Here is a 17,448-nt window from a genome sequence, read left to right as displayed (position 1 = left end):
CCAAAAAACCCCACTTTAACTGCTCTGCTTGCTCATTATTTAATTATAGTTACGACGCAATTTGGACACAGCTCCTCTTCTCAGCATCGTGAGGATAATAACCTGATTTTACTAACTCCACTCCAACTGCTCGTACTGAGCATACTCCTGTTTTGCACTTCATAACAATCATTCTCACCGACTGCTTTCTGCTTCATATCATTTTGACTACCAGCTAATGATTTTAAGCCATGTTTCCAAAATTTTACTGCTTTGGCTATTGCCTCCTTTGTACATCCTACCAACCATTCAAGAAGCAGCTCAGCTTACTCGTCTTTTTCATTGGTACTCAACCTTCGTACCCGGAATCCTTAATGTTATAGCTGGAATTACATTTTTCTCCAGTCGCTGATAAACGGTTGACGTAGAGCACAAAACCTCCAGGAAAACTAGTTTCTCCAGTTTTGACAAAAATATTCCCAGTATGGCCTCACGTATTCTCAACCGATTTCGACCTTCCCATTCCATCTACAACAAATTTTCACGGCGCTCTCACCCCTACTTTTCATTGCGGGACTGAACCTCTCTGTTTTACCTGCTGACATAGAGCTGACTACTTTGAATCCCAAAAACAGCATTGATCATGTCAACCTGTTTTTCCGCAGTGTTTTGATCTGCTAGACGTTATTTATCCTAGTTTTTTTAAAGTTCCCATCCGTTGATAACCATTCATTTGGAAGAACAATCTATTCTTTCCTAGTCGTCCCACCAAGCTTGTACTTTATGGCTATTTTCTCTTCTCCGATGATCTTTCCCAGCTTACCCCACTTCAGCCCCTCCGCTTGCTCATCATTTACTTGTAGTAACGATACATCTTGGTTAGAGCTATTAATCATTAATCTCAGCATCATGATTACTTTAACTTGTTTTTACTAACTCCTCCCAACTGCGCGTATTAAGCCTACTCCTATTTTGCACTTCATAACAGTCAAACTCACCAACTGCACTCTGCTCCATATCAATTTGACTTCCAGCTTATGGTACTGAGCCATGTTTTCAAAACTTTACAGATTTGTTTATTGCCTCCTGTGTATATCCTACCAACCATACGAAGTGAAGCATGGCTTACTCGCCTTTTCCAATGGTACTCAACATTTGCACTCAGAATCACTCATGAAGCTTGAATTTTATTTTTTGTCACTCGCTGATGAACAGTTTACATAGTGCAAAGTAGTTAGTTTCTCTGGTTTTGAGAAAATTTTTTCCAGTTTGGCCTCACGTAAAATCAATTGACTTCGACCTTCCTTTTCAATCTGCAACTATTTTTCAAGGCGCTCTCGGCCCTATTTTTCATTTCGTGACTGGACCTCTGTATCTCAACTGCTGCCCTAAAATGGATCATATTTACTTCCCAAAACAAAAATGATTCTGTCAATCTGTTTTTCCGCAGTTTTTTGATCTGCTAGACGTTTTTTCTCTCAAATTTTTCCTCTCAAAATTCCCATCTGTTTTCTCCGTTTATCGTTCCCAAGATACCACACTTCAACCGCTCTGCTGGCTCACCATTTATTTATATTAACTTTACAAATTAAATTCAGCTTTTCTTATTCCCTTCTGATTCCATAGAAAAAGGGAATGGAAGCATCCTGATTCCATTCCCTTTTTCTAACTTTGCTGCCACTGCGCGTACTCTGTCTAATCTAATCTTGCACTTCATAACTGTCATTCTCACGAACTAAAGATATCCGTTTGTCAATAAATTGAGGTATCCCTCTTTAGTCATTGCTGTCCTGCACTATGTATAACTCCAGAATTCAACGGCAAATTACAATAAACGCCTTTTTTCTCAATAGGTAAAACATCGATCGTATCACCTGTTCATCACTCATTGCAAGACAACTACAGCTTCAAGTTAGGAATTTTTCAGTTCTACCAATTGGGATTTCTCTGCGAGTATACAAAAGCGAAAGAGCTGCCATCTACACTTCCTAATTTCAGCTCTCACCAGTTTCCATTCCTTGTGCTCTTCGGATTTAACATCACCTACTCCTGCTATTTGCTACTACGTCCAGGAAGAAATCTGAATCTCTTACTCACGTTTTGCGTTACTCCTTCTCTTCTTTCAGCAACTGCCGGCCTTTGAAATCATTAACTCTTTGCTAGTGACAGTCATCTGCTTGCTGCTGCTGGAAGAACACTTGCCCGCCTTGCAAAATGTTCCCTACTCTCACTCGGGGTCAAAATCTTCAGCCTGTGTTCCTCCAGTTTACAAATAACGAAATTTAACACGACACAAAAAACGGATATCCACGTATCATTTTCCTCTCTTGAGTTCTCGATATTCTGAACTGGCCCTTTTTTCTCAGAACAAACACTTACTATTACTGACAGCCCTAATCTAACTTGCTGTTACTCAGCGCCCAATCTACCTAACTTTGACTCTCAAATCTCATCAATCTATAGCTTGCCTCATCGATCTTGGCTAAGCTACTATAGCAACTTTCTCCGACTCGGAAAGCTAATAGTCTCTCACTACTCTAAGTCCCTATACCAACTCGGCCATACGTAACTTTTGTTCACTGCTGATCGTCTCCTCATTTCCACATCATATCATCTTCATTAATGAAAAGCAGAATGACAACAATATCACTAGTCAAAGATCATCTTGACACGGGTTTAACTTTCTTTTCTTGTTCTCACACAAGTCGATTCTTCCTCCCCTCTTCTTCGTCGTTTGGTCTTGCAAAGTGCCACGTTCAACTGCAACCAGCACAGCCCCCAACCACTCCAATTGTCAGGAAGTTTGTTGAGCCCAGCCAAGAGTGACCCTGTAGAATTTTGATTTTGCCCATGCTGATGAGCTGTGGACTAACTAGCGTCCAAAATACTAACAAGTACTCCAAATTTTCAATTTGCGGAAAATAATTCATTCCATAGGTCATTTTTGCCTTTAATTCTGCTTAAAATGGTGATAACCGCCATGTTTTTACTATAAAACAACTGCTCGGTAGAATTATTCCCTCACAAGCAAATTATGATGTTTGAGAATAGTGGAACACTTTCTGATGATCAGTTTGCAAACGTATGTTATCTTTATGTTCTTTTAAATAAAGGTTCTTGTACATTAGGGTACCGAAAAACTACATACATCTGAAATTTTTTTAAAAGCAGCTCAAATGTCAATTAAAACGACACTGTTTGTTTAAATTGGTTTTCCACTAAATGAACACTATGTTTTCCGTTTTGTATTGGTTTTCGTATTTAATTTTAAAACAAGTAGCTGAGAATATCTGCAATATTTTTGTTTCACATTTCCGACTTTTTTTCCAAAAGTTTTTAAATTGCTTTCCGTTGCGTAACTTCGGACACAAATTGTCCTATAATTTTTTATCTAGGTTTCAGATTAACACTTAACGATCCAATGTTTCATTTTGAAAAAAAATTGACAATCTTTGATTTATTCATGGGAGAATTATTTTGTTAAAAAGTGGGTCTTGAAAATGAAATTCTGTTTGTCATTTCCCAAAAATGTCCATGTAAAATAGAACGTTCTGCTGGGTAGGATATCAAGTAAAAGATTTTTTTCCCCTCTGATTACAGTGCATATCGTTGCTTACATGCTTAAATATAAAAGATAACTGCTTTTTCAAACTCTTTTTTGTGCGTTTCTACTTCGAAATAACTCAGTTTTGGTCTCAATTTACGTTGTTTTTTTTCATAAACTTAGGCTATTTCGAATCGAAGCAGCTTGACAAAAATCAATAGAACAAATCAGTTTAACGTTTTGTGTAAGTTGAGAAACAAAAAATAGATTTTTTCACATTTTTTGAAGCAAATCAAACCTACCGAGCCAAAGGAACATTTGAAGAGCATAAAATTTACTGTTTCTGAATTTTTGTTACTATGGTATTTTTATTCATTTCGAATACCAGGACGACAGAGACATCCAATTTTGCTAAGAATGCAGCAACAACCGCTATAAATTTTTGATGAATCATTTGAAAAGGGATCGTTATAACTTGAACGTTATAACTTAATCGTTATAATTGAAAAAGGGTCGTTATAACCTTTAGATGTGCTGATTTTTTCGTCAAAAGTGAATTTAAACATTGAGGTCACTGAAATAGGAAATTCATATAGAGCCAACGCTGTTTTGTCACAACAGGTAGAAAAATCAATTAAATCAAAACAAATAGACCTTGGTATTTGTTCAATATCGGAATATTTGGGCTATGCAAATATTATTCTTCACTCAGATTCTTATTTATATCTCTTTATATCTCTTCTCAACGTAGAGAAAAATGGGAAGATAATTTTATTATCCTTTGAGGTTACTGTTGAATTCTTTTTTAAAAACTTTATAATTTATAACTGATTGAAAAAAAGGAGTTGTTTACGAAATTAGAAAGAAAACAGGTAAAGGAAAAGTGAATACAATTGAGGTTTGGAATTATATAAGTATATCTTTAGCACAATTGGTAAATAAGTGTTATTAAATTTTATTAATAAATCTAAAGTGGGGTATAAATATTTTTTCAAACACTAATTTCAAAAAACAGAATGATCGAAAAAACATTTTTGATCGAAAAAATTGCAAGCAGAATCTAAAGTTTGCAACCACTACTGAAAAGCAACAGGACTAAAGCGTCTCCAGGAGCAAAATAGAGCTTTTTCGAAGTAGAAACACGCCAAATTTGAGTTCGGACAAGCAGCAATTATTTATATTTAAAAATTTAAGCAGCGATATGCGCTGTAATTAGAGGAAAGAAGATTATTTCTTACATTGGATATACAAACTAGCTGACCATTCTGTTTTGTTTGGATATTTTTGAGAAACCAACAAGAGGTTAATTTCCAAGACCCATTTTTCAACAAGATAAGGTTCCCATTTATAAATCAAAGATTGTCATTTATTTACTCAAAGAGAAGTCGTCTGATCATTCAGTGCGGATCTGACTTTTACGGGAAGAGACAGCTTGTTAGAAACTTTTAAAAAACAAAGTCGGCAGCGCGGAATAAAAATAATGCAGATTTTTTCAGTTACTTGTTTGAAAATTTTACAAACTGTTTACTGAATACAAACTACTACAAAGCTGAAGGCATAATGTCTTGTTACTAGAAAACTGATTTAAACTAACAACAGTGTTTTATTTGTCATTCGTGTTCATCTCTGATAATTCTTTCAATTGTACGTAGCCCTTATTACGGAGCTCTGATTTAAAAGAACGTGAACATTTTCTGCAAATGCAAGCTTATCAAAATTAATTGTTCCATCTTTTTTAACCATCAAAATTTCTCATGAGGACCCAAATTCAATTAGCACTGGTTTTATTATAAAAATATTGGGGTTAGTAAAAGGCAAAGAATAACTTATGAAACCATTTGTTTTAAATAATATTGATTAATTGCGATCGTTATGTCAATTAGCTACTTTGAGCTAATCGGACGCAACAAGTTCTCTCGGTGACGGTAAAAATTCGTATCTATTTTTTTTTAATGATGTCAGATCGCCATGTGGATGACGTACTAAAATTTGTGTTTTTTTATACCTCTGAAGAGTTCTTCAATCTTTTTTTCTACTATGTGTGAGAAAAGAGTAGTAGAATGGTTTAGAAGTATAAAAAACCATTCCTTTTTTGTAAAAACCTAAAAGGTATTCATTCCTGTTTCTCCACTCCTTATCTTCTACTAAACTAACGATGTCTTGCCTGAACTAAATCTCAATACTTATTTGCTATCATCAGTCGTGTGAAATGAGAACTGTATGGAGAAAAAAATTGCAGACACAATACGCAAATATCACAAATAACAACAAAGTAGAATTATATACGTAAGCACCTTTTCGATTAAAAAATGAATCGTAGTTCGTTCTAATTCTCGTGAGTAAGAAATGGTCGCAAAACAGAAAATATGTTGGACATCATAAACATATCAGGCAAGGAATCGATGAAGTTAAGAGTTTTTCACGAACAAACTTATGTCCCAAAGTCACCAAAATTACTTCAAGTATTCGAATTACCAAATTGTTGAAAAATTTGTTATTAATAGATTATACAGATAACATTTTGTATTATAAGCTATGACTGGCCATATTCATTGACATCTAAAATTGCCACTTTCGGAATCTTGATAGAAGTGTCCGCTGCAGCAATGCTTTAAGCAACCCTTTGACCCCTGGTACTCTTTTTCTTTGTCAGTATCTCGTTTCGCTCGAAGCCTTCTTGTTTTCTGGTTGACTTTGTTAACGCAGACAGAATGACTACTCAGACATTTCTTTCGTTCAGACGGACTTTCGGCTAATTGGACGGTTTCTGCATACACGAGGTGTCGCGGTTTCAGTCGTTTGCTCACATCGGCTGATAGTAGTTGTGGAACAAATTCGGGAGGCGGTAGAAAGTCGATAGGCGTTGAAATTACCTGAAATCATGGAATTCATGGAATTACCTGAAATTTAAGCTCAAATGTCGGAAGCCCGAATGAAAATATTATAATGTTACTTTTGGTATTTAACCCCCCCCCCCCCTTCATAGCTACATCATTAAAAAAGCCGACAAGCATTTTGGATGGAATGAATTCGATTTGAATCACCTTCTTTTAACGAGTTATCAGTTCGCGGTTTTTAAGCTTATAATACACTTACCAAGAATTATATATATATATATATATATATATATATATATATATATATATATATATATATATATATATGATTAATGTTATGTCTATCTAATATCCTAATTTAAAGAGATTGCAGAAAGCGTTATTTTCAGAAATCAAAATTTTTTTTTAAAAAAATTAGAATTTTTTATTTAGGAACGAATAACCTTATATGATATTAATAAATATGATCATATTAAATATGATCTTATTAAATATGATCTTATTAAATATGATCTTATTAAATATGATCTTATTAAATATGATCTTACTAAATATGATCTTATTAAATATGATCTTATAAATAGAGTTCTGCATTTCTTGCAGCAGAAAAAATTTTCAACCCAAAACTGAAATTTTGCATAATCAAATCGCTTCAAATGAATGACAATTAATCCAGAGGGTCACTTATTCGCCTTCTATACCTCTCGAGCAGTGTTGTATAAGTGTGTGAGTTGTTTCACAGTGAGAGGGAGGGGATTAATTGGGGTCCAGCATACTGACGTCACACATGACCCAGAGGGGCCTGTACACATGCACTGCTTCCCACTGTTCTCCTTCTCGTTCCCACCTTCATTTTGTTTCCCATCTTTTGTTGGTCGGCTGGCCTGGTAAACAACACAATTGTGAAAATCCGCTACCCCTGCGGGAAAACTTTAAGTTTTGATTACTGTTCAAATGTAACCTGGGTTGGGGTTTCGGTGAGAAAAAATGCAGCAGTTAAAACGAATTGAATTGGGGGGAATTTATTTACCACAAAAATCTCACGTTTCTCAGCGTTGGACGTGTTGAGTGCGGTAATAAAACTTTGTTTCATCAATTGTCGTGTCTTTAGCGGTGAATTTTTGTGAGAAATGCTAGTTTTGTTGTTCAAAACCTTGTTATAATGAATTCTAAAACATATAAGTCTTACTATAATTGCAGCGTTGAAGTTATGTAGCGTGATTGCTTTCGACATCAGATCCAGCGTCGACATCCTTCTCAGAGGCTTCTCGAAAATCAGTTTCGCAAATTTCTCCGCTACTCTTCCTCCGTCCCTGCAATCGTCCACGGACACATCAGAACCAAATCCAGGAGGTATCCTACTCATCGGGAACACTTCGGGTTCTCCGTGCACAGCATCCTCAGGGGATCCAATTTGGGTTCTGGGTTCAATTGACGACGTTGGCTTGTCCACCGTTTGCTGTACATTGTCTGTTTCAGTGTTTCTCGGATGATATTGAGTGACGTCAGAATCGGGTTCTGAAAGTTGCGAGGGTGTCCCAAGAGGGTACTCTGGAGCGTAGCAGTCACAACCTTCCATTTCGCCATTAAGACATCTCAGATGGACTTTTGAAACAACTGATGCAACTTGGATCGCTTCTATGAATGCTGCTTCGCGGCTTTCTGCAACAGAGCACAAAGTTGAAATCCAAAATTAATTTTGATGAAATTTTCAAAAAAGTACAATTTTGTTTACTTGAGTTAGGCAAATTTGTTGGCCAACAATTAAGCTCGGCAATGTGCAATCTCATCCATAGACTTTTGAAACCAAATTAGAAGATTTTTCAACATTTGAAAAATAAAGTTTCCTAGATTTTCCAAAAAAAGATTTCAACTAGTTGGATAGTTTTGATACACAGATTTTTATCTGTTCATGGGTGAGATGCCAAGACTGTAGCGAGCAAAATATCGTGCCAAATGAAATAAAACTCAAGGATCTTTTTTGAAACACCACCAGTACTGTGGGACGGCGATGGAAACTGATTAGCTTGGTCCTCTGACGTCCGGCCACAGCACCACCAACACCACGCATTCAATATTAAATGAAGGCGGAACACCGCACTTATGCGAACAAAAATTTTATCTCAAAAAAGTTTTTTTGTTTTTCAATCTTAGACATTCTTTTTTAATATTGGTTGCAGAATTTTTGTAGCTGCCATTGTCAAAAATGGAAAAACAAACTAACGGTTAAAGAATCAGAGATAAGAGCAAATAAAGTTTTGATTTTTTCTTAAACATCATAAGATTTGATGTATGAGTACCGAAAAAAAATTTGGATCAGATAGACTTTAAATGTTAAATACATAAAAAAATATATTTCTGTGGTGAATTTAGGCGTCTCATTTTTTCTACATTTGCATAACAATTCAAAATGAACAGAAATGAAAAAAATATGACAAATTTTCATATCACTGAGTTTTATAACGATGTGGTGCTTTTCATTTTTTTATAAATTAATTTTTCAAACTATGTCAAGAAGGTCATTCAGACGTTAAACGTTTTTTTTTATATCATGGTGTCAAAAATGATTAAAATGTTGTTTTTATAACAGCAGGTTATTCGAATCAGCTTTATTGCTAACGCTCATTTGATTTAAACAAAATATTTTAGGACCAAGCTGAAAACGGCTGAATTTCGCCAATATAAATAAAATCATACAAAATTATGAATATATTAGAACAAAATGTTTGCGAAAAGAGTCATGCTAACAAGTTTGGTGCCCGGATCGAACTCCAAGTTTGTATCAGCACTTTTCAAGTCTAAATCCAAGTCTTATTTAGTTTCCCAGTACGGGGCAAGTCTAATTACAAGTCTTACAAGTGTGACAAGTTTTAGCAACGAGTTGGATAACACTTGACTTTTTGTATTACTTGGAAATTGAACCATAAACTTTATGCCGACTAAATAGAAATTTAAAACAACTTCTGCAAAATGGCCAGGAAACTGAACGAAGATGCTGAAACTCAGCCAAATTATTGTCAAAATTTTAAACCCAGATAAGTTTTTTTTAATTATGAACTTCAAAAAAATCCCTCGAGTAAATTACTCTGCCCTCAATTTTCTTTCTAATGATACCAGTCAAACTTTCTTGCGTCAAATATGTCGATTGACCAGCTCAATATGGACTCAACAAAATAACCAGAGATAGTAGTGCCCCTCCCCCTTCTCATTTCGTTAATTGAAACACTAAAAACTTTAAAAATGTAGCCATCCATTGCAGTTTCAATTCATTAATGCCTAGTTCAATGTAAAGGCTGAAGTATTTTAAGTAAATAGTTAACCAAACTTTTCAAAACATCGGATCCTGTTTTCTCTATAGGTATAAGAGAGGATTTTAAACAGAATTTAAAGATTTATTAACTTACTATATCTTATTTATATACTCACGAGGTTTAGTTGCTGTCTTTCTACCATTCCTCTGCGCTGAATTATCCCCGAAAACCGCTTCAGTGGGACAGTTCCACCTTTTTCTCCCTGTTCCACCATCGTTTCCACTTCCACCAAATTGCTCGCGGCAGTTATCTCGCGCCAAAATGGATGCCTCTACCAGAACAGATTCGTTCAGGCCGAAACGAGAGAGAACTCTTCTTTCGTATTTACTGGGCTCAAATACTGCTCCAGGAACTTGTGAGTCGTGTTGAGTTGAAATGATCCTGAAAAGGATGAAGAAGAGCTAATTTTTTCAGGCCTTTAACTTACCAAAAACTGATTTTAAGTGTCTAGATTTTTGTAGTTTCTTATAATAAATTTTAAAATAGTCTTTAAATTTAAAATATTTTAAGGAATTACTTGCGATGAATAGCGTAAAAAGAACCCGCCATGATCTTAAATCATTTAGCGATTAAGAGATTATAATGAGGATATACCATTTTCTCATGAACAAATTCAATTCTGTAATTTATCAGATCATTTTATTATTGCTTTTTTACAAGACAAAGCGAGATTAAAATTGTCAAACTACTGGGAAGTTTTGAGAAAATTAGAGAAAAAATAAATATCCTATAGAAGTTTTGTAAGCCACTTTCAAATTCGTTTCCATTTTTTAGCAAAAAAACAACAATTTTCTCTAAGAGCAGTTCGCCTTTATTCGAATTAACGCTTTTCATAAATGTTCGTTGTTCGAAGCAACAATTTACGATGAAATAGAACTACATCTGGTGAAATGGATATGAAGCACGAAAAAAAACTCTTATTTGCAGTAAATTCTATTAAACTGTAATCTCACCACCAAATATGGAGAATGTGTTGAGCCGACGCAAAAGAAATCATTTTGTAAATCGTAAATGGAGTAAAAAGTAACAATTAGAGATTTCAAAACAGTCGCAATTAATCAAAAGAAATTGGCGACCCCAGAAAGGTGTCGAAATTAATCGTTTCCGGATTTCAGGCTCCAAAAAGTCTGACTAGGACTATAAATTAAATCAGAATGATTGTAAAATTTGCGAACAAAAGCGCAAAAAATGCGTCAAAAGATCAAAAGTTATTTTCGATTGGAAGCCATTTAAGAATTTGGAAAATACGCCTCAAAGATTAAAGAAATTGATCAGAATTTGTTTATAAATAAAAATAATGGTTTTCAATTACAGATGTTAATTAGAGTGCCTTGTTTTTAGGAGGTATAATGTTGTTTATTTCAAATTACATAATTTGTTGAAACATTTAACTACCATTCTTTTAAGTAATCAATACCAACATAATGCATGAACTAGTTTCTTCAAAAAGAGTGAGTCTTGCGTGCATTTTTAGTGAGCTTGTGTGAAAAATCTGTTTCAAAGTTATGCCGAAAATATGCTATCAACAGCTTTACATAATTTCGCGGATACATCTAACTACTATTGAATTTAAAATTAATTGATTTTTCCATCAAGTTGAATAAGAAAAAGTGACATCTGACTTCAGTTGGGAAACGGCAAAAAATTTCAACTACATCAAGCGGGGAAAACAGACAACTGAAATCCAATCATAGTAAATAATTTTTTGAATATTTCGAAGTTTCTTGTTTTAAATTTTCTGAAACACTGATATATCAGTTGTCAATTAAGCTAAGTTAATAAATGTGAATGTTCAAATTATGATCTATCGTTAAGGAGGAATTCTAAATTTACTCGTTATAAATTTTTCTCAACGCCAGTTACTTGGGATAATGAATGAAAATAAAACTATGGTCGGTAGCATAATATTAGCCGATATAAATTCGAGAATAAAACCTGAGCACGATTTCATTTTTTGAAATAACTTTTTAAATAAGCAAGCTCGGTAATGCGAGAAAAATTGCTCGGTAAAAAATTGCGCAAAAATTTTTTACCCCACTCATACACAAACTTCATTAGTCAAAAATAAAGCTGTAATCAACGTTTGAATATTCAAATTGAGAGATACTTCAGCTGATATGAAAAAATCGAGTTCAAACTATTATCATAAAACATTAAAATCTCATTTTTCATCAAATTTTGTGAGGTTTTTGTAAACAAAAAGTATGTAGAAAATCGAGGAAACGCTTTTAAAGTACGATTAGTGAATTCTAAAGCCAGATTTTTTTGATTTAAAAAAAAAATTACTTAACCTAAAAAGTAGCTGTGGATATATTCAGCCGTCGATTCTACTAAAGTATACAATAGTTGTTAAGAAAAACTGCTACATGAATATTCTTCACTTCTGATTAATATTTGTTCCGACCCCACTTGTGGGGGAAGGAATTATATACTCAAATGCGTTTTTTTTGTTCAGACAATTTTGGCCGATCGATATATTCATCGTAGAGAAATGTCAGTGCTATCATTAAAAAGCTCGTCCAGTGTAGAAATTGAAAAAGAAAACATTATTTGAATTTTGCATTTTTCGAGGAGTTATTGAAGTTGAAGTTTTGGTGTGAACACGGGATATTTGGTATGGTTTTGTTGACTTTTAGTGTAATTTTTTCAAATTAAGGTTTTTTCTATTAAAATACTAATTCAAAATTACAATGCACGCCACAAAACGAATTATTATTGTGTTCCTAATAGACGAAATGCGATAAAAAGACTAGTTCTGGTCTCATAGGGAGGTTTACTATGAAAAAAAAATCGATATCTATTTGAGAGCTCTTTTTTTTTTAGAAAACGTTTCATATTTTTGGTTTTTAAGTCACCTAGAGACCACTCATTTTTCAAATCAAGTTTCCAATGATCACAAACCCATTTACAGTTGAATGAAGCCCAGTGAACAAAAAAATCGTTTCTAAGGAATCGCTCATTTTTTTTTGGCCTCAAATCTGAGTTTTCGAACTTTTAAATGAAATTTTGATTTTCTTTTTGAGGTTTCGCTGAGTTTTTAGAGTCCCAAGGCCTAGACTCGTTAACTAAAAGTGCAGTAGGTTGCAACCAAAAGTACCTCAATTAAGCTAGTTAGAGGTTTTCTCTTCTAAATATTGGTCATATGACTTCATTTGCACAAGATTTCAATTCTTTTTTTAAATTTTTGGTTATTTTCGTAAATTATTGTTCCTTTTGAAATCTTACCACATTATGTTAAAACTGATAGCTCAATTTGGCCTACAGAAGACTTTCGATGGATCATATCATAGATAAGATTTTTAGAGAAAAGCTTATGGTTTAAATGGCTTCGACACTTTCTTCTCAAACTTTTCTTCTGAGTTTTTGGTTTTTGCTTGTATTTGTTGTTGTTTTCACAATCAGACTTTTGGTGATATTTTTTAGACAACCTATGCATGACAAATATCTTTGTCATTTAATCGAGTCACATCTGAGCGTAAGTTTTGACCTTCGATGAAAGCTATTGAATTTAATGTCCGTTAAGACTCTAAAATTAAATTTTCGAAAATTTTAATATTAAACAATCATAAACTTTTCTTCGCGAACTTTATTTCAATGTCGGTAATGACAGGAACCCCATCCTTCCTGTTGCAACCAAAATTAATTTGTTTAGCTGTTTTATTTTTCAATATTGGTTATATGACTTCAATTCAACCAAATTTCAAAAAAAAATTATTATTTGAATGTTTTCGTTTTATTGGTTCCTTTTGAAATCTTATCACATTAGGACATAACCTAGGTATTGCCCATTGGTATAGAAAAAATTTTCAATGGATCACAGATAAAGTTTTTACAGAAAGTTTATGCCTAAAATTACAGCGGCACATTCTTCCCGCACTTTTGTAGTGAATTTTTTGTTTTTGCATTTGTTTGTTGTTGTTTTCATAGTCATAATACTTATTGTGATGTCTTTTTGATTACATATGCATTACAAACTTCCTTCTCCTTGTTTCGAGGCATAACTGAGCGCATTTTTTTTACTTCTTTTGAAAGCTATTGGATATAATGGCTGTTTGATGAATTTAAAATTAATTTTTCAATACTTTTTTGAACATTAACCAATCTAAAACTTATTTTCATGAACTGTGCGTGAGTCTCAGTAATGAAAAGATTCCCTTCCTTTCTAAATCAAAATTTGAATAATTTTTGGTTTTATCTTCTACCTATTGGCTATATGACTTCAATGCCAACAGATTTCTAATTTTTTGTTGATTTTTTGATATTTCCGTATTATTGGTTCTCTTTCAAACAATTTCGCATTATAACCTAGTGTTACTAGTGCCCATTGGCCTTGAAAAGACGTTAAATGGATCTTAGATAATACTTTTAGATAAAATTTTTTGTTTAAGTGACAATGCCACTTTCATCTCGAATTTTTCTACTGAGTTTTTGGTTTTTGACTGTTTGTTGTTGTTTTCATAGCTATTAGACTTATTGTGACATCTTATTGATTACCTATGCATGATAAGTTCTCCCATCGAAGCCTAACTGAACGTAATTATTGAAATCCGTTGAAAGCTATTAAAATTAAGGTCTTCTTGCATTTTTCTACTGATTTTTTGGATTTTGCATGTATTTGCTGTTGTTTTCATAGTCAATGTATTGTTGTAATGTCCAATTTATGACCTATGAATGACAAAAGTTTTGGTCAATTCATTGAAGCATAATTAAGCGTGTTTATTGGCTTCCGTTGAAAGCTATTGGTTTTATTGGCGTTGATACTGCGGGTTTTCTCGAAAATTTCGTGATTCTAATGTATCTAATCATATTTTTTAATACTTGAAGTCAAATTGTTAAAAAAAGATTCCCATTGCTGTTGAAAAATTAAATGAAAAAAGAAATGTTTTCGCTGAAAAGTTTACTTTTTAATGGCTTCGACACTTTTCTCGCTCATTTTTTTGAAATTGCTGATTTTGATAGTTTTTGATTCTTTAGGCAGCCGTAAAATGCTGACTAATCTCAAAAGCTTTTGATTGAGAATTAAACGAATGATTTTATTCGAAGCAGTCAGTAGCGAATAGTCTTAAAGTTTATGGTGTTATATATTTTCAAAGATTTTTCAAATTTCTCTTCGTTTTTGTTGTTCTTTTCGTCAGCTTGTAACTTATTCTCATCATTGAGAGATCCCATCCAATTCCTTGTATTTCAAAATTGAACACGTCTTCTGATATTATTTTGTTACTGATATTTTGTTTATAGGACAAAATGCGCTTTCATTAATGTTTTGTGAGGTGTGTATTTGTGCTTCTTTTTCTTCTTTTAGTACAATGGCGTAAAAAGAGATCCCAATGATTTTCAAATGTGGCCCAAATGAAATTATTTATACTTTTAAAACAATTTTATGTGAATTGGGGAAAATGGAAACTGAATGAAAAACATACAGTTCAGATAATAGCTAATGATTTTTACGGCTTCAATAATTTGTGTTTTCGCAAATTGTTTGCAATTTTTTGAGTTTTGCTGCATCTTTAGTCCGTTACTATGGCTTAGTGTAACCAAAGACAGGTCCCATTGGTTTCATGATGACCTTTTAGTAAATTTATCACAAATTATATTGTTATAAGTTAATGGTTTTTAAATCTTTTGAAAGTATTTGGTTTTTGAATTGTTGATTGAGTTTTGAATTTCGCCTCATTGTTTCTTCTCTTTGTCGAATTGTTAACTAGTATCATTAAAAAAATTTTTCATCCACGAATAGTTAGAAAAAAGTAAAATTGTGTAGGTATATTTTTATCTGACTGCATTTTGACGTTGTTACTAGGTGCTTTTAAAATTAGATATTGAGTTTTTGCCTGTGAAATTTTTGTTTATTTCGCTTATTTCGTCGTTTGTTTCTTCTTCTCGTAGTCTTTTTTGTGGCAGATCTAGTGAGCACTGTAAGGAGGCATGACATTATGATTTTCGGTGTGTAGTTAGGTTAGGTTAGTAGTTAGGTTTCAGTGCAACGACTTTTTTAAATTCAAACATCAACTTTTATCTCTTCATTTGGTTGACAATTAATTCAAAAATTTAGATGAGCTCGGGTCGGAACATCAAGTGCAATTGCACATTAACGAGCATCCTTGTTTTTTAATTGTCCAAAATAGCAGACAAAATAAAACAAAACTTAAAAATTTTGAAACAAAACTTAAAAATGAAACAAAACTTAAACAGCCGTGCTTGAACATGCCAGCTTCTGCAATGAAACAATTCACGTTTAAAAGAGCTAATTTTGCCAACAGTCGAGTTACTAAACGAGTTTTTAAGTCAAATATCTCTATACAAACAAAATCTCTATAATTATAAGGAAGAAAACAATTGAGAGAATTTTCTCTTTGAGTGACTTGATATGTAACAAGGCTGGCGATTTGTGGTGCATACCATTTGCTTCAGAAAAATAGTTCTCAAAAAAGGTAAGCTCATCAGACATTAGATGATGATAGCAGACCCAACAACAGCTCACAAGAAAAAATGACAACTTGCAAAATTTTAAATACTTTTCCTCTGCATGCCTCAAGTTATTGCTTCTTTCTGGAAGAAAAACTAAAAAAACGTAAAATGTACAATCCATTCATTGAAAACTAAAGAAGAAAAAACATGCTTTATGGTTAACTAAAATGAGCGGTTTCTGATGATAAATTTGAGGAAAGCAAACAAATTCTTTCAAAAATTCTATATTAATTTTTTTGAAAATTATTGGGAAAACCTGAGGACATTGACTAAACAATCTTTAGTGATTCAAGTGATCAGCTAACAAAAACTGTGCTCAAATAAAAAAAAAAGAAAGACAGAGCAAACAGAATTAAATTTTGATATTGATGGAATCAAATTTTTTTATGTATTCAATCTCCCCTGCACATACTCTATACTCAATTCTAATTCAGAGGCAAGATTGAGCTGGCTCACTTTATTATTGCTGAAACTATGTTTTTATTCCAGTCAATTATTTAAAAACATATCCAGGAACAGCTATATGTTGAACACAAGGAAAAACATCCTGAAACACAAATTAATGATTTTTTGGAAAATTGGAGACACGTTCATGACTTGTTGATGTAATCAACCTTAAAAATGGTAATAAATGAAGTATATTCTATATATTCTATATATTCATACGTGCATAAAAACAATTTTGAATTGTAAAGTAAATATCAGTTCTTACTTTTCAAAATAAATTGGATAAAATATCATTCAACTCCTCTGTTTGAAAGAGTTCTTGATTTGATATAATCTATATTCCGAATTCGCAAATAAAAGCAAAATAACAGGAGAGAAATTAACAACTTCATTTAACATATTTATTCTTTTTATTTTTTTATTATTGCTTCCATTGAAATCTAGTGAGTCATGTTTCTCTTTTCAAACTTTCAACTCAAAAAATTACTATATAAAAGATCTCATACTTTTTACATATTTTTGTTCTACAATTATAATTTAGAAAAAAGATCGGGCAGACAACTTTTGTGGATTTTCAGTATTTAATGCTTTATTAAAGCTCATGGGGACTTAAAAGTGAGAGCTGAAACAATATCTTTCAACTTTATTAAGTGGTTACATTGTTTTGTTTTGCGCTTAGAGAAAGAAATTAGGATTTTCTTGTTTGGACAGAATGGAAAAACAGTGACTAATATTTGAAATGTATAGATCTAAAAATATTTCCCAATTTCGGTTAAGAAAAATAGTATCCTTCTCCCAATATAACCAAATTACGAGCAGAGGTTTTGATAAGTTGATGTTAGACTGTGTAACCATTAAAATG

The 17,448-nt window shown here is 33.0% G+C and overlaps 1 protein-coding gene across 1 annotated transcript; it reads right to left on the bottom strand.

The window, feature by feature from the left end:
* Positions 1-6,072: 6,072 nt before the first annotated feature.
* LOC142358538 (uncharacterized) lies at positions 6,073-10,668 on the bottom strand. Its single transcript, XM_075409936.1, has 5 exons — positions 10,625-10,668; positions 9,787-10,052; positions 7,550-8,022; positions 7,062-7,244; positions 6,073-6,396 (listed from the first exon to the last, which is right to left on the bottom strand). Exons 1-5 carry the CDS (start codon positions 10,666-10,668, stop codon positions 6,073-6,075), a joined length of 1,290 nt encoding a protein of 429 aa, XP_075266051.1.
* Between the last annotated feature and the right edge of the window lie 6,780 nt (positions 10,669-17,448).

Source organism: Convolutriloba macropyga, unplaced genomic scaffold (genome assembly GCF_964194025.1).
Source record: "Convolutriloba macropyga unplaced genomic scaffold, txConMacr16.3 SCAFFOLD_572, whole genome shotgun sequence".
NCBI lineage: Eukaryota > Metazoa > Xenacoelomorpha > Acoela > Convolutidae > Convolutriloba > Convolutriloba macropyga.
This window is presented reverse-complemented; position numbering and strand designations above follow the sequence as displayed.

Coding starts and splice junctions, on each gene's coding strand:
- LOC142358538 (XM_075409936.1), bottom strand. CDS start 10,668: ATGATTTCTTTTGCGTCGGCTCAACACATTCTCCATATTTGGTG. Junction 8,023..9,786: donor AAAGACAGCAACTAAACCTC/GTGAGTATATAA, acceptor GCTCTGTTGCAG/AAAGCCGCGAAGCAGCATTC. Junction 6,397..7,061: donor TATACAACACTGCTCGAGAG/GTATAGAAGGCG, acceptor CCATGATTTCAG/GTAATTTCAACGCCTATCGA.